Raw genomic sequence first — 20406 nt, 5'->3', positions numbered from 1 at the left:
GAGGAGCTAACACAAGCTAATCTCAATAGAAATTCCCCCGCTCGAGGGCTGCCATTGGAAACCATCCCTAAGTCGTAGAAGCCGCATTGGGATTAATAGGAATTAGCTTGTGTTGCTGCGTGAGCCTTTCCCCATATAGATGCCCATTCATATGAAAAGAAAAGCTGTTTACTCGCTCTGAGCAAGCACTGGTGCAAAAGACTTTTCCTCCTTTTATCATCAGCGTTCTGCGCAGACCTACTCTCTGGCTATTGTTGTATCAAAACTAATTATCGTCATGATGATTTAAATAATTTGTGTTGCTGCGAACACACCGCTGCAGCCAGTGAGACAACAACTGGCAGATCCCGAGATTACTCTGCAGAAACATTATCAGCCTTAGCAATTAGCCTCCTGTACATGAATCTTTGTGCAGGTATTTGTCAGTGTACTGTACGGTAAGCTGCAGACGTCTTCCATAATGCATCGCTGCCCGTGCATGTGTCAACACTCTGTGACACATGAGACAGGAAGACGAAACCTAAAGACTCACTGGACACCTCCAACAGGAGCAAAGGCTGCGAGGAAATAATCCCCCGGAGAAGCCAGCATGTGTGTGTTTGTGTGTCTGCGTGCAGAAGGTTATCTAACCTCGTGTGCCCTAGAGCTCTGGCTGCATGTCACTTTTCATTAATTGCGTTGGGACATGGCCTTAACCTCAGCCTGTGTACAAGTGCACATGTAAGGAGCTCCACATGTACGGCTCACGCATATATTTACTGTATAAACAGATAAATGTGTTGTTTTTATATGAATCAGACAGTTTTTTTTTTATTATTTATTTTTGAAGTTTGATTCGGTGGAGACACTGAACATTGAACATTTAGCTCTTTGAATGACTTCAGTTTGCAGAAATGGAGTTTAATTTTGACCATAGTGATGAGCTAATGGCTAGTTTGAAGGAGGCTAAGACCAAAGTGGATTATTGCCGTCTTAAAACAACTACAGCCTCAAAGGTCAATCATAGACTATTTTTACACTTCTGACAGTTTGGTACTACACATTTATTTATATAGAATTCTATGGTTTTCCCAAGTGCAAAGAGCAGCAGCAGCTAACTGTAGCACTTCTTGTGCACCCTGGGGCTCTTCCTGCAGGATTATTATCATATTTCTTTCCTCCATGACCATGCAGTGGTTATTCCAGCTTACAGCTAAATGGGATAGATGTAAAACTTCAGATTTAAACTATATGTTGTCAAACTGAAGCCAATCAAAGAAATATCTACAACAGATAAGATAATAACTGTTCATAACCTTTCCACAGAACCTCACTTCAAAAGATCTAAACTAACCTTTTAAGATGCTTGAAAATGATCTCGTTCACACATCTTATAAATATTTTATAGCAAAAAATATTTTATCTAGACAAAAATCCGCCTCTAAGCTGATGAGTGGGATTAACTTTAAGTTTTACCTTGACATGTGAAGAATTCTGGTCTGAAAGCAAGCATACAATACAAAAAGTTACAGTACTTTTATTTAATTGCTGCATAATAAATATTACATCATTTCAAATTGTTTTAAAACGCAGGGTTAGAGATAAACATTCTGACATTACATAAAAAGTAATATTACTAAAAGTGCACTGGTTAAATCTATTTGTGAAATTGCAAGAGCTGAGTTTGTTCAGATTCAAGTACAAACAGCATGACATAAAACGTTATGCTTTAAAGCCACTGATCTACAGTCATGATTAACCTGCCGTGCTCTGACGTCTAACACATTTTTTTATTAGCACAGGGTTTGTAAAATATTACTGTAATCCAAGGCAAAAGTCATATCAAGCAGAGTAAACTCCAAAACTTTACATTTTTGTCTTTTATCACACTAAGTTGTAATGAAAGTATCATTACCAGATTTTTAACATCTAAAAGTAACAAAACTTAAACACTCCCTGAGCAAAAGACATGCAATTCTTTGCAGATTTACATTTTTTACACAATATTTGATCCAGTTTCATAAAATATTCTTACTGACCTTGGATAGATGTTAAGGAAAAAAAGGACTAAAGTGAAGAAAGGCACGCAGTACGAGGATAAAGCACGCACACAAACACTGCAGCGGTGTGCCGAGCCACTCCCAAAATTTGCAAATTAGGAATCCAAATGAAGAAGGTATGTTTGTTTGCACTAAGAGAGATGCATCTAAATTTAAGCCAGCCAAAGAATTTTCACATATCATTGTTGACATCATCAGCATTTGATATTAGCAAACTTCAAAATGCAAAAACAAGTATTATACTTACGCCTTTCTGAGAGACTCAACATGATTGGGTATCAGCTGTGGATTACAGCACAGGCAAGGAAAAGTACAGTGTTGTTCCCTTAAGGCCCACCACCACCTCTGCTACATATTATACATCAAAAATAAGGAGAGAAGGCTCCAGTAATTAGTTTAAGTAATTGGTTTGATCATGAACGCGTCCGGTATAGCCGGCAGCCGATGATTCTGATGGGGTCATAAATTAGCCTGGAGAAGATAAGCCAACAACAGCAGCAAGGAGCGAGTCAGGTGTAACAGGCCATGACTGCACAGGGGTGTTCTCAGCATCATTTAGCAGGATCCCATTACACAAACAGCACCGGGGAAAGAGCTGCTGAGAGGCCGAGCCGTAGCTGACCCAGAGAGCTTGGATTCATTTAGAAAGCGTTGACTCTGATAAAATAACCCTGCTCCTCACTGAATGAATTGTTCCAGCTGCGATTGCACTGAGGAAAAGTGGGTCTGAAAGCACGAAACGATATGGAAATGAGTAGCGTGCAGAAAAGCCTCTGCTAATGTCTTTATATAAACTCTGCAGGCTTTCCTTGCAGAGTTATAGCTGTGTTGGTCAAACCTTGAACACAAACTTGCGCGCGATCTCTTGTGACAGTGTGAGATCTCGCTCAGATTATGTGCTGAGGATGACTCTTTTGAGAGTGTCACTAAAATCTGCATCATCTGAGTAAGCATAAACCAGTACAATCTTAATAATTGAAACATTTTCAACCTTCCTGTTGTCCTAATTCTCAGAAACTGTCACTGCCACTGTTAATTATGCATGAAATGAGTTATTTGCCTTTCAGTAGCTTCATTTGTTTAGATTAAAAATATCTTTGATTTGACAAAACTTTTTATCACTCGCCTTGTGTGAACATATTTCACGCAGCTACGGTTTACTCTCTGTAAATTATTGATTCTGCTCAAACTGTCAGAAACTAATTGCCGTGGCAGTGAAGCTGATCATTTATCAGACAGACTAACAGATGGCGTGGTGATGATTTCCCCCAAAACACTCGGAGGCGAATCAGGAAGTAGCTATTAGATGTTTTAAGGTGATTGTTGTTAAGGCAGCTGAATTTAACCTTTTAATTTGAATATTCAAGACAATAAATGTTCTTAATAGATGACTGTGAAACTGAAAATCTGTCTTGTGTTTTGAACTGCAACTTCCGCACCATAGTACAAAATGAATGTAAAGATGGAGGACAGTTTGTTGGCCTTGAGATAGTTTAGATCTTTTGAAGTTGTGTTCTATGGAAAGGTTATGAACGTTTAATATCTTACCTGTTGTAGACAGCTCTTTAAACAACCTCATTCTGGAGAAATAGTTTAATTCTGACTGGACTGATGAGCTAACAACTAGTCAGAAGCAGAGCCAAGACAAAAAGGAAATTGTAGCTGTCCTAAAAACCCTCCAGTCTCAAAAAATACATTGTGGTCCATGGAAATGCTATTTTATAAACATTTGCATGGTTATTTACACAAAAATCTGTGATTTTCTTTTCCACACAAAAAGCAGCAGCAGCAGAGAGTTGTAGCACTTCCTGTGCAGCCAGACAAAAAGCTATCTACAACAGGTAAGATATCAATATTTAATACTTTTCTCACTTAAAATAAATAAATAAATAAATAAATAAACAATTTCTTTAAGGCTAACCATGAAAGTTTATGATATTTTTTTACTGTACAAGTTAGCAATACTTTGTTTGGGGAAAAAAAAGCTTTTTAAAGACAACATTTAATTTATGGTCATCTTTTATGGCTATATCTGAACTTTTCCCTTTGGACGAGAAAAGCTGTTGTGTTTCTTTGTGTTGTAGTTTTAGAAAGCTAAAGTTAGCACTTTGCAGCATGAGAGAACAACATATAGCAGGAAATGTTTTGGCTAAATTGTTCATGGTTAAAAAGTGGAAAGAGTTTACAAAAAAGGACCAAAACCAACGAGATTTAACAAATCTAGCCGGCAAACAAAACAGTGATTTTAAAGGGTTGCATGCAATCCTTACAGGAGATGAGCCCAGGATGTACCCTCTTCTATCATTTCACTGCAGTGCACCTGTGTTTCTAAGGTAATAAATCTAAAGAATGATGATGTCTTTATCCATTACCAACACTTTGGGGATCCTTGTTCTGATCTTCCAGCCCCGCCTCCACTGATGACCCCACTACTGTCTGCCTGGGAGGGACCACCTAAAGTGCGACTCCTTCAGGCTCACCCTGCAGGCTCTGGTGACTGCAGCGCTCCAAACTCATTTCCTGCTCTGCTGCTTTACAAATGGCTCATGAAAGCTGGACTAAAACCAAGGATAGAGATGCACTAATGGCTATTATAGCGCTCTGATTAGAGCAGACAAAAGTCCATACTGGTGTACAGACTATCCCCACCCCCACTTTACTATTTAACCCTTTCCTATTTTTTTACTCAGGAAAACCCAAATTCAGTGTTTTCTGAGTAATGTGTAACAGTTTTAAAAGAGAAATTTAATGTATAATTTAGTTTAATTTTGGCACTAAATCTGTTAAGGACAAAGCACCAAAATAACTTGATTAGAGCTGGAAAGAAATCATATTTCTACTGACCTCGTTATTCCATGTTTATCTTTGAAACAGACAAATATATATTAAAACACCTGAAACCCCACAGCACTGTGTAAATGTTTTGAACCACCCTGTCTTCTGGTCTTGATCAGTTTTTTTTCCAGACCTTGGATGTCTAAGGCCAAAAAATCTGAAAGCATTGTCTGTGTGACCCAAAAAAGCAATATTTGGACATTTTTCACTTTTGGTTTATGCCATTAGTACTTGCTTTGTCAACCTAGCAGTCTCTGTTGGCCCGCAAAAGCACCAAGGAATAAAGGACCCTCTACACTCTTAGTTATCGGGCTGTGACTGGAAAATGGTACAATTTGTAACTATTCTACTCTCTAAAACCTTGTCAGCATTAATATCTGAAACCCCTGACTTTAAAAAAACGTACTATTAGATGTCAAAGATGGTTAAATATCTTCATCAGTCTGCGGCTCTGCAGTTGTGACTGTGTGTCAAAGAACCTGACAAAGGTTTATCAAGCTACAAAGATTAAATTCAATCCTGCAAATATATAAAGAAACACATAAAAAGACATTCCAGGCAAAAGATTATTACATTTACTGAAGCCATTTTGGTCAACATGAAAATCAAGGAGTTTGTTTTAGGTTGTGCTAAAGCGTCTTAACTAAAGTCTTTATTAAACGCCACATATGAAAATATGACATATTAGATGCAGTCTGAAATGTGACATGTTACATAAGCACCTAATGAGCTTAATTCGCTGTCAGGTAACCTACATACTGCTCTGCTGCGCTCTCAGCTCTCAACACGATGAAGAATCATCCTCCCTGACTGATGCTGCACTAAGCTGTCACATCTTGTGACACACACACATGACGGTAACATGATTCAATAATCCTCCTGCAGATCTTCTAGTTTCAGTTTTAACAACCGCAAAGGCAAATCTGACATCATATCTTACTGGAATTAAAAAATATATTTATTCAGTGTTGATTATGATGTATTTTAGAGTGTTAAACCTAAAAAAAAAAAAAAAATGTCTATTTGCACTGACTTCAGTAGCTGTTTTGGAAACTGATGGTTTGCATATTGTAAAAAAAAAGTTTATAAATGCTGAAATACGCATTTCAAACTACCTATTAGGGCCCCAAACCCAATCACTGACGTCAGCACTTAAATATAGGGTTAAATTAGGTGCAACTGAATAAACAAAGTGTCTTACCTGAAATGAAAGAAGTTGCTGTCAGACATTTTTTCAGCCCAGCTCTCCTGACAGATAAACTGTGAAATGTGTTGAGATTCAGAGCAGAAAACGGGCTGAGCACAATTATGTTGTTGAAAATGAAGTGGCACTGGATTGAGAGGCAAGTCGGTCAGCTTTGTCTCCTCAGGCCCACTCACTGAACTCTGCGTTGTTAAAGGGATAGTCTGGTGATTTTTGAAGTGGCACTCTGTCAAACTGTTATCGATAGTCAGTACCTTATCAGCTGTGACATCCGTCATAGAGGGCCCCGTAAAACGGGCCTTGGTTTAGCTAGCCCACCCTGCAGGACTGGTTCTTTCCTTCATAATCTGCGATCTACGTCTATGTCTACTATTTGAAAAAACATCACCTCAAAAATCACCGGACTAATCCTTTGATCTTGACATCTTTGGATTATGGTTTTGTGGCTTCAGGCAGAATTTTTCAGCATTTTATTGTCAAACACACAGGACATGCATTTTTCTGCCTATTTGAACATTTCTGAGAATATTTTAATCCAGTGGTAACAGACTGCTCTGAAGGACACAACACAGTTTATTAAGGCTGACCGATTGATTGATTGATAAAGGCACTGACCACACTCTTTGTTGGTGGCAAATCAATATCAGCCTGGTATTGTTCCTGCTGCATCCTGCCTCATTATTACAAGGTTAATTCCAGGTTTTGACTTCCATGAGGATTCATTACCACATCCCAACACTTCCGTACTGCAGTCCCACAAAGGCAACATCAACGCCTCTCCTTATCGTCTTATTATGCTCACTGCTGCTGAAACGGTATGTTCGAACGGTGAAACATTGTCCTTTTGTTTGCTTCACGAAACACGTGGCCACACTTGAAAGCAGCGAGTGGCGCGTTGGCAGTGCGTCCCACACAATCAGCTGAAATCAGAGATCACTTCAAGGAGATTTAAGGAGGCCCTGCTCAGATTGTTGATGCAGATCGGCGGACGGCTGGATCTGCAGCACCCGAGCTGACTTCGTCTGTGGAGACTGATTGAATAAGGCCACTGATGGGGCTTTTGTGTCCGAAGGTACGTGGTGTGAATAAGCGACGAGGCCGTGACTTGCGTCAATGACTGGCTGCTATTGTGGCAAAGCAGTGGTCCGTGACTTCCCCAGCTGTCCTATATAGGATGTCATGAGCCAAGGAAATGAGAACTGGGAATGTGCAGTTGATAGAAAGATCATTAGGCTATTATTGCCACAACATTATGCTCCGTTCTGGCCCTCCTTTCTTCATTTGCCCTGACGACCTTCTTCACTGTTGCATTAATGTGCTTATTCTGGCCCACTTTACTGCTGGTGCACAGCTAGTATTCTCAGTCAGTTGTCATATGAAGCTTCTAGTTGGTTATTTGTAAGCAAACACGCCTCGAGGGGGAAAAATGCAACACATATAAGATAATATGGAATTAAAGCAGTGCCTATCCACGGTGCGAGACGTGTTCGATGGGATACCCTTCAAAGCAGCAGACCTGCAGAGATGGGACACTGGAGCTCTTAAAAAAAGGATGTTTTGGAAGCAGTGAGGGTGACTGACTCCCAAATCAAAACTGGAAGCTGGTTCCAGAAGTAACGAGACAGATCGCTGAAGGATCAGTCACTCTATTTAAAGTTCACACATTTTAAGACGAGGCCAGTTGTAGACCGCACGCTCTGAGCTAATCATATCTGAGTCAGCTTCTACTCCACACACTAAACTATTAATAATGTCATCCTTAAGGGACAGTTCCACTAATGTGTTCACAGATTTCAATGTAAACAAGACAATGTTGAAACCACTTAAAATGTACTTCAGATCTTCTGAAGTGAGGTTCTGTACAAACATTATGGATGAATAATATCTTAAAAAACTTAAAATTAAAAACTTCTTAGCAGTTTATTAAAAGGTTATTTTGTAGACCTTTACATCACCGTCAGCTTCTCATTAGATATCCTGGTAGCAATATTAATCCTTCAGGAAGGGTCTAATATTTTGTCATAAACAAATTTTATTTGTACTTGACATAAAGGCAAATGAATATATCTGCTGACTGACCAACAGTGCTATGGCCAGAGCTAAGTTACTATCGTGGGTAATGACAATCCTCTACAATAGATATAAAAAGCCCAGTGCGAACAACAAACATTTCCATCCATTCCCCGTCCTTACATAAGTACAAGACTTCACGACCTGAACCTGAACGGTCCCAGCAGTGACTCATCATCCAAACAGTCGGTCCTCTTCACTGGAGGACACGAGAGCTCTCTTTTGCTTTTTAGTATTCAGGTGCATCTCTGAGAGCTTGTGCTTTTCGCATTCACTTAAATTCTGATAAAAGCGTGGCTTATTTAGCACGTCCAAACAGGAGATCAGTTTTGTTTGTTTTTGCGTCTGAAAAAAAAAGAAAAAAAGGGCGAGTTGAGAAAAGCTCTGAACGTCCTCCAGAAATCTCAAGCTCCATTTCCATTATGGCAGTAGAGGTCAAGTGCAGATTCTCCTAATCTATCAGTGACATTTAAACAAGTAGGAGCATGCACCATGGGCAAAACCGTCTGTTCCTGAGAGATGCAATCAACATTTCTTTCCAGAGCATGAGTTCTCACCTCTCCATGCTCCAGTTAAAGCATGCCCTGTGCATCCAAGTCACCCATCTATCTGTGTTTCTGTGTAATGTGTCAGTAGTGACGGTTTCATACATTAGCCCTGAGGATCCATTGGGTCGAGCATCAGGAGACAAACCAAAGCTGCCAGCGAATATCCTGAAACACACTGTGATGCCTTCACTGTCAGAAAAGGCTGCAATCAGTTGTCTTGGTGCCAAAGATGTCCCGCGTCACCGGACAAGCAACCAACAGGATTGGAGGGTGGAGTTGAGGTTACTTCATGCCGTCATTTTGCGTGTTTGTCTGCGTCAAACACACACACACCCCGTCATCTTCTCACGTGAGTCTACAGTTTATTTTCGGGGCAAAAGTAAGAGGCCTATTTTATATATATATATATATATATATATATATATATATATATAGAGAGAGAGAGAGAGAGAGAGAGAAATATAAAAGTAGTTTCATATCTTCTTCGGCTTTGTGTCGGAATTTAAATTCACAACATAATCCCTGCTGTTATCTGCACCACTCGTACAAAACACACACAGTGTGCTGTTGTGTAGATATCAGAAACAAAACTGGTGAAGCTTGCAGCAAACCTCCATAAATCATCTTTTGATATTTTATCTCTGGTGAGGATGTGTTAGAGGATTCCTGGGGGGGGCAAATCAAAAAAACACAACCACCAACTGCCTTTAGTTGTGGAGAATAGAGCCTGTATACAATATTAACACATTTTCGACTAAACACAATAAAAAATAGGTAATTTTTGGCTTTGTGGCTCAGCTACATTATTTACGTTTTGTGTTGTAAACATGCTGACTCCTAAATTGTGTGCAGCCATTTTGTTTTTCCCCATTCATCGCAAATTGTGTCTTTGGCAGCATGACGTCCCCACCCACCCCCACTACATCCACTACATCCAAGGGGCTGTTTTTTTGTTTTTTTTTTTCCCCCAAATATGCTCAGAGACAGGAGGGGGGGTAAGGTTTTCTGCATGGGGTTGCTGGATCCTCCCAGAATGCATCAGCCTCCCCCCTTTCCTGTGCTTTTAAGCTTGCAACACTATTATCCTGCAGCCTGCAGTAAGTTCTTATCAGTGACAACCAGATGGAGAGCACACAAGCAATGCCTCGAGACTTGTTGATCGAGCTGCGCTGGTGAAAAAAGGCTCTAATCGTCAGCAGGTTGTGATTTGAGATTAGCGTTGTTGCTTTTTTTTTCACCATATAATTGCAATAGGAAATGTCATTAATGACTGCTCCCTGGCTGGATTTAAAAAGCCACTTAAATGGGGGGGGACATATGTGAAGAAGAACTGAAATGGCAAATGGTCTTACAAACACTCATGCAACCCAACAGCGATGTACCGTTAACCCATAAAAATATCATGTGGCAAACAATGATGGAGGTGTATCTGCATGAGCAGTGCGTCCTGAATACAACACTGTCCTCTAGTGCCTCCCACCACAACTAGTTAGACGGTGGATCACACAAACGCTGCCCTCCTGTCAACAATGATCCGGCGAAACTTGGAGGCAGAATTTATGATTGCTTGGTGAGAAGGACAGCTTTTGACTGCTCTGATAAGTCGCTATCCAGGGTGCTGAAGCCCATCCTGGTTATTCTAATGCACAACAAGAACCTCGAGCACTGATTGTGTAACAGTAATGGTGTGATGATTTTTTTCTTCTTCTTCTTCTCCCCAGCAGCCATTTGGTTAGCTGAAAACAGCCAGTTCAGATCTATTGAAGTGGGGTTCAGTGAAAAGGTTGAAAAATATATAGTCTATACAGTTTTTAAATCCTGTAGGAAAACTCACCTTTTATGTTGTCCCTTCATACCTTCTCTGTTGTCGTTTTTCATTTTTTATGTATATGTTGGATTTTATTCATTTTATTTTATCGATGTTTGATCTTGTGAGGCCCTTTGGTCAGCCTTGTTGCTTTTAAACAGCCTATAGAAACAAAATTTACGCTGACAAAGAATTATTAACCGACTTCTTTTAACTATTTGGGAAAAGTGTAGTTTAATTTTGACCAGACTGACAAGCTAATGGCTAGTCCGAGTGGGGCCGAGACCAAAGTGGATTTCTGCCATTTCAAAACAACTCTTTCTCAAAGATTTTACAGTAGTTTATGTGACGGCCGTCCTATAAACCTTTACATCACTTCCAGTTTCACATTGCACAATTATTTAGGCAGGATTCTGTGGTTATATGCAAGCGCAGCTAGCAGCAGCATCTAGCATCTTTTTTATTAGTAGTCTCTTGGTTTTTGCACGTTGCTCACATTCACTTTAAAGCCTTTGCTCTTCTTTTTCCTGCCTTTTTGTGTTGACTGTTCATCTATTTTAAAAGGAAAACAAGTAAAAAAATAATAATTTTGAACAAAGAATTAAAAATGTTCTTACTTCCACATGATAGAAAAAGCATTCAGTACTTTTATCTTTTCACGAACAGGCCCAAACCAAGGCTGTTATGAGCTGTTACGCAACATCAAACTATAATCTCACTTACTCTAATTATGCTTATTGTTCTTAAAGCTCCATTTTCACCAGTCTGAGCTCTTTTGCTCCATTACAAGCCACGTAATCCTTTACATAATAGGTCGGCTACATTTATTATCCAGCAGGTTCAGCACAACCAGCCCAGCATAACAAAACACAACCCTGGCCGGTCTGAATTCACCAGTTCAGACGCATTTTACTTGCACCATTAAGTCCGTGATTGCTGGTTATTACAAGCTACTCTCTGCGAGAACATCCAGATGCTCTTTTTGTCAAGGTCAGGAGCAACAAAGGTGGACAGGAAGGAGGAGGGAGAAGGTGGGAGGCTGCTGGTGGGGGGGTTAAATCTTTGTACCAATTGGAGCCTGAGCAGTGACGTGGTACCTGCAGCCAAAAAAAAAAAAAAAAAGGCACAAAATGGAGTCCCAGCTGGCCTCACACAGCAGCAAGTCAAAGAGCCGGGGGAGGAGCGGGGACCGCTTCAGGCTCGATTAGGCCCTCGTCCTCGTCTCCGTCAGCTTTCAGCTCCATCACCCCGAGTCATTAACCCCCAAATTCACTCTTATACCTTTGAGTATTTGCAGCTAAACTTGCAGCTGAGGCTACAATCTTCTACCTCCAATCCATTTCAGGATTTAAAGGGAACTGGTGAGTGTCGTGGCGCTGACAAGGGGGGCAGAAGTGACGTCTGCATGCCTCGGGAGGTGGAAAATGGGAGAATGCTGGAGGAGAGATACACCCTTTCTTTTTGTATTCCTAACTTCACGCTGCTGAGCAGACCAGCATGCGCCTGTCCCCTCCGGCTGGGAACAGGCTGACAGCAGCTTCATTTCCCTCACAGACGCCTTTAACTGGCACAAAATGTTTTGGACCTCTTGACCAGCTTTTACAGACATCACAAAAAAAAGGGGGGGACTCGAAGAACAATCTGTAATAAGAAACGACTGAATGAGTTCATAACGGAGGACGGCGGAGGCTTAAGATCGGGATGCAAGCGGAAGATAAGCGGACGTGAAGAGGAGTGACAGTGACAGAGGCCTCGTGAAAAGATAAACAGAGCGGGTGCAGCCCTCGTAATGGCTTTGCACGAGTAATTTGTCACTCCCGGGTGAAAAGCAAACAGCAGGAAAAGCAATGGCAACACTTTGCTGTGACACCATTAGCGAAGGATGCGTCACCGAGCTGTCCGCGCACTCCTCAAGAATTTAAAAACAGCCCGCTGTAACACTCAGCTGCAGCTGGCTGCTATTCATCTCATTTCAGCAGCTTTAATAGCTTTTCACTGTCTGAAAGGGTTTCTGTTTAATAGACTTATAAACTGTCTTGAATAGAAATAAAACAAAATCTGTTTACGAACAAGTTAGACGTTTTGTTGACTTACAGCGAATGAATCACATGAGAAAGTGTTTTAACAAAGAGTTTAAACACCTCAAATAAAAACTGAATGATTGGAAAAAGGAATGGTTTAACCACCATTTTAAAATAAATGACAAGAAGTGATTTGTAAGAATGATCTGTCATGTCAACACTGCCATCTTCTGGACCTTTCTGTTACTGCAAACGTACAAAATGGTCAAATACAACCTGGTTACATGCTACAAACATTACAAACAACAAAGAAGAAGAAAATAAACATTATTAATTATTATAAAAATGTACCATAGTCCTTAAACACATCTGGTCCCTTTGAGACATGAACTATAATTAAATAAATGCTACATAAAACAGAAGAAGTGAAAGAAAACTTTTTTTTGTTTGTTTTGTTTTGCAAAGGCCTCATGTCCCACCTGTTCCCAAAGCCAATAAATCGTCAACCTATTAAAATGCTCTCTGTAGCGCCACCCAGTGCCTGAATGTGAGAATGCAACAACCTCGGTCTTTTCCCTGAGATGGGCAGGAGCTCGCCGTTGGCCTTCATCTGGTCGATCTTTCTGGCCAGCTCAGCGTCGCTGTCGATGACCATGGTGCACCGCTGGGCGTAGTTCACCAGAGTCTCCTCTCCTTGGCGAAACGTGCCCACCAAGGGCACCATGTCTTTGTCGGCTAGGTGGAGCTCTGCGATCGACGCCGTGTTGGCGATGGTGTTCCTGTCGATTCCGAGGTGGCGGAAGGCTTCGCTCATGTTCTTCTTCTTGATGAAGGCTGAGAGGACTTGCTTGTAGCGCTGGATGACGTACTGGACGCCAGTGGCTGATGGGAAAGAACAATTATGCTCAGAGAAAGAGTCGACTGTGCGCTTGTCAGCTGTCTTGATATATTTCCTTTTTAAAAAAAAACAAAAAACATTACAGAAATTAAAAGACCGTTTCTAATTAACAACATTTAAGTAATTTCAGAACAGGGTTGCTCATCTGCATTAAAACAGCTGTGGTCACTAAAACTGGTTTAGATGTTTATTCCCTTTGTGTTGTTTTGTTTTGGATCAGTTTGTTGGGATTACAGGTTCCTCCTGTACAGTCACACCCGCTCAGTTTATGCTTGTTGACACTCGTTCATTAGGATGACTTTTCAGACCGCAGCGGCTGATGTTTCCCAATATTTGTCTGTTTGTTCCTACATAGGCTCATTTTTAAGGACAATTAGGATTCTCACGTGTTTAAAAAAAAGCTCAAAGTTCCTTGTGTTTGATGAGTGATTCAGGCAAAATCTCTGTTTTCAAACAGTACTAGCATCAGTTTGAAAGGCATTATCATCACACAAAGTCCAATCAGTAAATATATCTTAGTAACTGATGTTTTTACGCTCACTTCCAGCATTTTTGTTAAATTAATAACACTATATATTTGTTTTGAAAGAGGCAGAATAATCTAAAAAGTTGACATAGCAGTAGTTTTCTGATTATATAAAGAAATAAATGCCTATAATTTTCCAAAAGCTCATATTCTAAATTGACTGCAAGCATCATTTTCTGTCAGTTCGGCCATTTAGTGAGATTAAAACTTAAAACACGAGTCCAAAATGACTTCTGTCATTTCAGAATGAGCCGTCGTCTATCATAAAACTTTGTTTTTATATAAAATGCAGCACTGAACATGCTCAGAGTCAGAGATTTGTGTAATCAGTTAGTGTGGTCGCTCACAAATCAAACTTTTTTTTGTCTCTCTCTCTCTACATGGTGGATCAACGGTCAGGATTGCTACGTTTCTAAAAAAAAATAAAATAAAATAAAAACATAAGAGAGCTGATATTGGAACCAGAATGCCCAGTTAGGGAATGAGAAAATAACAACGTGCAAGATTTCGTGCCACAAAAAATGTGCTTCGTTGTTAGTAATAACTCAATCATGTGCTGCGCATGAACTAATGGTGGACAGACAAACTTATAATTTGGGAATGCTTCATACATGATGAGGTAATGGTTTTCTACTCATGAGCTCCACATTTTGGCTTTGGAGACCCATGATTAGTTCATGATAAGATCATCATTATCTCACGGTGAACAAGAGAACACCTTTTATTCTTATGGTTAAACATTGATTTTCACTCCTGGACTCCACATTTTACATTAAGAGGCTCATTTTAAGGTTCACTACCTTATGATGAACTAGTGAACACTTTTTTTCATTGGCAAGTTCGTTTTTAGGGATTAGATCATGGCTTTTACTCATTTCGGCTTAAGAGAACCATTCTTAAGAAATGCTTATTTGATGGTCAGGTGACCATTTACTTAACAATGAACTAGTAACTAGTTAAACATTTGAGACGTCTATAGTGAAGTGAGTCATCGTCATCATCAGTTCATGATTTTCTGCCTGTTCGATCAGGATTATTTTACCATCAGTTAAAGCTTTTGTCACCCCTATGGTTAAGTAGGTTGTTCATGATTACCTAACCGTTTGTTGAACTTTCTTTTCCAACCCTTCTCTGTTAATGAGTGACTTAACCCAAAAACTGCAGCGCTCTTAAGCAGGAAACCAAAACTAACCACAGGTGAAGCATTTGATGAGGTTATGAAAAAGGGTTTGCCTGTTCATCATTAGCTACAGGTTGGTTCTTTGAAAGTGTTACCAGTTTATTTGTTTTATATTAGTGTTGAGAAGAGTTGCAGGCACACCATCATGCTGGTTGCTCTGAAATTGTGCTTTACTTTATTATTCTTAAAATATCTCCAAACTGGTGCCCCTCCCACTCGTCCGTGGATCCAACACAAGGTTTGGATGATGTCGCCATAAAGTACTGCCTGTTCTCAAACTCGCCTCTCTTTGCTTACCTCTCTTCCTGCTGTAGTCCTTCCCTTTCTTCGATCTTTTCTTGTCCTTGTGGTGTTTCTTCCGTCTGTGCTCGCTTGACGCGGCGGACACTTCCGAGAAGTCGGAGCCCTCGGAGCCGGTGTCGCTGCTGGTGGAGGAGCTAGAAGAAGCCCGTTCTCTCTTTCGAGATTTGTTCTCCGAATGCTGCACCTTGCTCGACTTGGGAGCTGCGTGCGTAAAAAAAACAAAACAAAAAAAAAACAACACAAGGACAAACACGTGAAGAAAACAATGGCCGCTGTAAATAAAAGCTTCCAGCCCGGCGTTCGGTCCCTGACCTTCGGTTGCCAAGCTGGGTGCGGCGAACGCCGGCACGGCGCGGTTGCTTGTGAGGTTTTCGATCTGGCTGCGCAGGAACTTGCGGTCCTGCATCAGGTCCTCCACCTGTTTCTCCAGAGCAGTGATGCGCTCCTGCTTGCTCTCCAGCATGCACTGCAGCTTGGTGATGGTCAGCAGCACCCTCGGGGGCAGGGCCTCGAAATTTGAAGCAGCTGGAAACAAATCCCAGCGGGCGAGAATGTTTAAACCGCAGAGGAATCGAGGCCACGTGATAAACGCAGCTGGACGTCGTTGATCTGAGACGGTGTCTAATAACCAGAGAAGACTGAGGGGGTGGGGAGGTGGGGGTCTCACCAGACATGGCGCTGCTGGGCGTGTTGTCCTGGACGGCGTCTGCTGGAGCTCCGGTTTGGAAGCTCTCCCATTTGATGATGCGCAGGTCCTCCTGCTCCTGCTTCAGCCAGCTCGCGGAGCCGAGTCGGTCTTTGGTCCTCATGGAGCTGGAGTCGATCTCGATGCAGGGGGAATAACTCGACGCCTCCTGCTGCCACACTGACATCTTGTTGTTTTTTTCACACCTGAGCACGGATAAAAAAAGGTGGGGCGGAAATACTGAAACTCATGTGAAAGATATTAAAGAAAGTGCTATCTGTACTGTAGGTTTGGAGCCTTTGTTGAGTTCATTCTGGTATTATGAAGGTGATTGTAGCACTTCTTTGTTTCATCAAGTACAAAAATGTTCTGACATGAAACTCACAGCAGATCCTGAGCTCATGCGGTGAGGTTCACCACAGAAATCTTTTTTTTTTTTAAGGCAGAGCTGCCTGAAAGCCCCAACAGATCTCAGCCATTCACTCATGAGTTACACTTTTCTGTCTTTCTGCACTTTTTGATCACTTTTAATCAAGAAGAATCAACATTGTTGTTGCAACTTTATGAGAAACTTTTTTAATATTCGGCCCTTCAGAGAGGTGAAAACCCTCTCTGCGTTTCCTTTTGAAATGCTCATCTCATTTTTGATTTGCCTCTATTTAACCAGGAAGGTCAACATCCCTTTGACATGGGAGTCCTGGAAACGATGGCAGCATAAACACACATTTAAAGAGTTTCATTAAATAAGACAAGTTTTCCTCCTTCCTTCAGGAATGCTATTTTTATTATGAGAAGTTTTGTCTCTACAAAACGCTCACATCAAGCAGGAAGCTCGCGGATTCTGGATGTTTGCCATCAACAACTGGCTGCCAATAAACTTTGACTAAAGCTGTTTCCATGGCAGCAAGACACATCTTGTAATTATGAGATCTATATACTGTAATTAGGAGATAAAGACCTTCTAATTACTATTTCTTTCGGGAGATGTGGATCCATCTGATTATGGGCAGGTTCTCACAAACACGTGCAGAGCTGTAACTAGTCCTGCTTTAATTCCTAAGAACCTGAAGTGATTTCTTGCACAGATTATATAATCAGAATATGTCGCGTGATTTTAAAATTGTGCATGCTGATGTTGCAGGAAATATATTTATTTGCCATGATACAGCAAAGTTTACTGATAAAAAAAACCATTTTATACTACATAAAATGGAAATGTCATGAAACTACTGAATATTAGTTGTCCTGACAGCTGAATTTTGCTAATTTGATTTCACTATTTCATGACACAAAAACAAAGATTCTTTAAAAGAAGCAGGTGATGCTACGACTGTGAAACTAAAGTCCTTGCAGTTCCCTTTAGTGCAGCGGTGTCCAGTTCCAGTCCTGGAGGAACACTATCCTGCATGTTTAAGATGTTTCCCTGCTCCTCAGCAGGCCTGGTAATCACTCAGTCATTCAAATTAGGAGTGTCGAAGCAGAGAAACACCTAAAACGTGCAGGATGGTGGCCCTCCCCACCACCGCTTCAGTGGACACAATACACACTTTGTTTTTCCTCAAATCCCTGCACTAATGAATATAAACCATTAAAAACCTATGTAGTAATCCATATAAACAACTAAAACTCTTTAGACTTTTCTTGTATAAAGCACCTGTAAAAAAAATATACATTGATAAAAACCTCTGTGAAATCTGTAGGTCAATACAGAGTCTGTTTATGTCCAAGCCCCGCCACTAATTAATGCATGTGATGCGTCATGAGTTCTGAGGAATGCCAGTAAAAAGGCAGCACCAGAGGCCTTTATTAATAATTTAAAGTTTATATTGCAAAACAGCTAAAGTCCTGCTTTGAGCATTCCTGCAGTAAAATGAGTTAAACATACTTTGCTGGTCTGAGTTTCTCGACGGTTTCAGGTTTGCAGGCTTTCACTTCATAATTAATTATTAATGACTGGCAAAAGAAGGGATGCTTTTTTTTTTTTTACTACTGCATCGAGAAAAGGCTTTCACCCTTGTACTTAAGCCACCAAACAAATGAAGATCGAGTTGTTTATGAAGCCAGTGCCAGAGAAGTTCATATCGCATATCAATGTTAAGACAACCAGAATTGAGTGTTTTTGTTTCTCTGTGCTCATTTTGTCACCCTGGGGTTGTTCTTTTGCTCTGAACGTGTGTGCAGACTGGCTGCGTTTGGCAAAAACTCAGAAAACGTGGAGGGATCAAAACAACAGCAGCTTCTGAACATGAAATTTAAGGAGAAAAATGTCTAAATTAAGGCTGCAGGAGAGTCTGTTCCTTCTTAATAAATGATCACTTCGATTGCAATGATAGGGTTAGTAGTCTCTGTGCACGACGTCGTGTTTGATGCAAACTTCCTCATTTATCTAAAACTAATTTTTAGATCTGAACCTGGCAGACGGGTTGGACTGGATGATTTCAGGGGAATCAAATGGCAGAAGGTGCAGCGTGTAGAGACACACACCCAGTAATTTACCAGGCTTGGGAGCTGGGCATCCTAATAAAACCTGTAACGCAAAGGTAAGTAGGTAAGTGGTTCATGTGACATAATGATAAACGACACAGGCAAAAACAGTATTCCTTCACCTTCTGGGCGGATGATAAACACCTCTGGGGGGAAATATGCAGACAGGAACAGCTTTCATGATAAAATTACAGATGAGTAACGAGTTATTATGAAGTTACATGTTGTAAGAGAAGTGGTGCGTTCAGGTGATGGATACCTGAGCATAAAAACAAAAATGCGTTTATTTAAGGAAAGAGGAAATTCCAATAGGATTTATGTTTTCATTAAAATAACTTTTCCCCCATTTTAACAGACAGTATTACCTTTTATCGTGTACCCTCTGTTTAATTACTAGGACGTATCTATATTGTTTTAAACAGAATTGTGAGCACGACAAAAGTTATGAGCCTTGTAAAACACTTAAAGGCACAGTGTTCAGTGGGCTACAAAGAGCTGAGCATGCCTGCTTACTGTGGGTTTAATTACCTCCAGCCAAGATGGATGCTAAATGACTGTAATTACTGGCAGAAGAAAATCGGGAAAGGGAACCAACAAAGGCGACGAAACACGCAAAACAACGCACCTTTTAGTGAGCCCCGCGGTCAGAAGAGGAGCTGAGACGTCTCCAGTGTTTGTCTTGTTGTGAAAATCAGCCTAAACGCATCTCTTTTCATAAACACAAACAGAGACGAGACGTAAAATGCGACACTACTGGATGCATCTCTGGGAGGAGGAGGGGGCGGAGCCACGGCGCGATGAGAGACGCTGAGGTGCTTTCAGGTGCCTAACTAAAACGTTGTAATTCCTAAAACTAGTAGATCTGAAGAGGAAATATTTACGTTATTAGAATATTTTTGACAAAAATAATTGAAGGTTGTATAAACCTAGGACAACTAATGCTTTACCACAACTGTTTGTTCTGTTTGTTTTTACTGTTTTTAAGCTTCGTGACAAGACAATATTATTTTAGATCTCCTCATTTTATAGTTTGTGACCCAAATTAAGAAAATGCAATGAAATCATGAGTATCCAGTTCAAATTACAGACCCTTCACGTTGCTCTCCAAAATACAGCTTATATTCTACGTCATTTTATTTTACTTCTGAGGAAGTGTATAATTTACGAGTGTTATTGAAGGCGACAGAGGAGCGACACAGATTAAAGGGGCTGTGTTTAGGGTCTACTCCATTTAAACGCCGGCCGGTAAAGCGGAGTACTGAGGAGGCGGAGTGACAATGAATTTAACTGTCTTGGGACCACATTGGACTACACACTATCCTTAAAAAAATGAGAAATAAAAATCATATTAGAAGAGCGGCCAAAATTGTTAAATTTCATCTTTAAAACTTTAAACAAATAAGAACATTTATGACAATTGTTGCTGATAGTATTTATTTACATTTATTGATTTTAATGGATTATTATATCATGGCTTGGTCATTTACAAAAAGATCAGCTCTTTAAATACTAGAAGCACTTTTGAGCACTTTGGCACTCTCATATCATCATTGTAACAATCTGGAAAAACATATTATTGTGTTTACAGAACTTTCTTTCTTTTGAATATGCTTGTTTCAGATTGTAAACAGAGTTGCCCCACCTACCTTAATTGATTGAATCGAACAGATTTTGGCTTTAGACTCCTACTCAGTCCACGATTAGATCACCATTAAATAACGGTGAAGAAGAGAACATCTATGATTCTTAGCCTCATTATGTGGAAATGCTTCACGGTTAGATGATGGCGCCCTGCTCATAAATGAC

General features: G+C 40.5%; 1 protein-coding gene across 1 annotated transcript; it reads right to left on the bottom strand.

The window, feature by feature from the left end:
• Window positions 1-12607: 12607 nt before the first annotated feature.
• LOC108230303 (coiled-coil domain-containing protein 106-like) lies at window positions 12608-19383 on the bottom strand. The gene is made up of 5 exons (XM_017406386.3): window positions 19226-19383; window positions 16099-16322; window positions 15744-15956; window positions 15426-15632; window positions 12608-13406 (listed from the first exon to the last, which is right to left on the bottom strand). The coding sequence occupies exons 2-5, from the start codon at window positions 16301-16303 to the stop codon at window positions 13027-13029; spliced, it is 1005 nt and encodes a 334-aa protein (XP_017261875.1). The 5' UTR covers window positions 16304-16322; window positions 19226-19383; the 3' UTR covers window positions 12608-13026.
• Between the last annotated feature and the right edge of the window lie 1023 nt (window positions 19384-20406).

The sequence above is a fragment of the Kryptolebias marmoratus genome, linkage group LG21 (assembly GCF_001649575.2).
Source record: "Kryptolebias marmoratus isolate JLee-2015 linkage group LG21, ASM164957v2, whole genome shotgun sequence".
Classification (NCBI taxonomy): Eukaryota; Metazoa; Chordata; class Actinopteri; order Cyprinodontiformes; family Rivulidae; genus Kryptolebias; species Kryptolebias marmoratus.
The sequence above is the reverse complement of the archived record's forward strand: the minus strand, read 5'-3'. Positions and strand labels throughout refer to the sequence as shown.

Excerpts from the sequence above, each read along its gene's own strand:
- LOC108230303 (XM_017406386.3), bottom strand. The coding sequence starts at position 16,303 with ATGTCAGTGTGGCAGCAGGAGGCGTCGAGTTATTCCCCCTGCATCGAG. Across the intron at positions 15,957-16,098 it reads GCCCAGCAGCGCCATGTCTG|CTGCTTCAAATTTCGAGGCC; the intron begins GTGAGACCCCCA and ends ATTTGTTTCCAG. Across the intron at positions 15,633-15,743 it reads ACCCAGCTTGGCAACCGAAG|CTCCCAAGTCGAGCAAGGTG; the intron begins GTCAGGGACCGA and ends TTACGCACGCAG.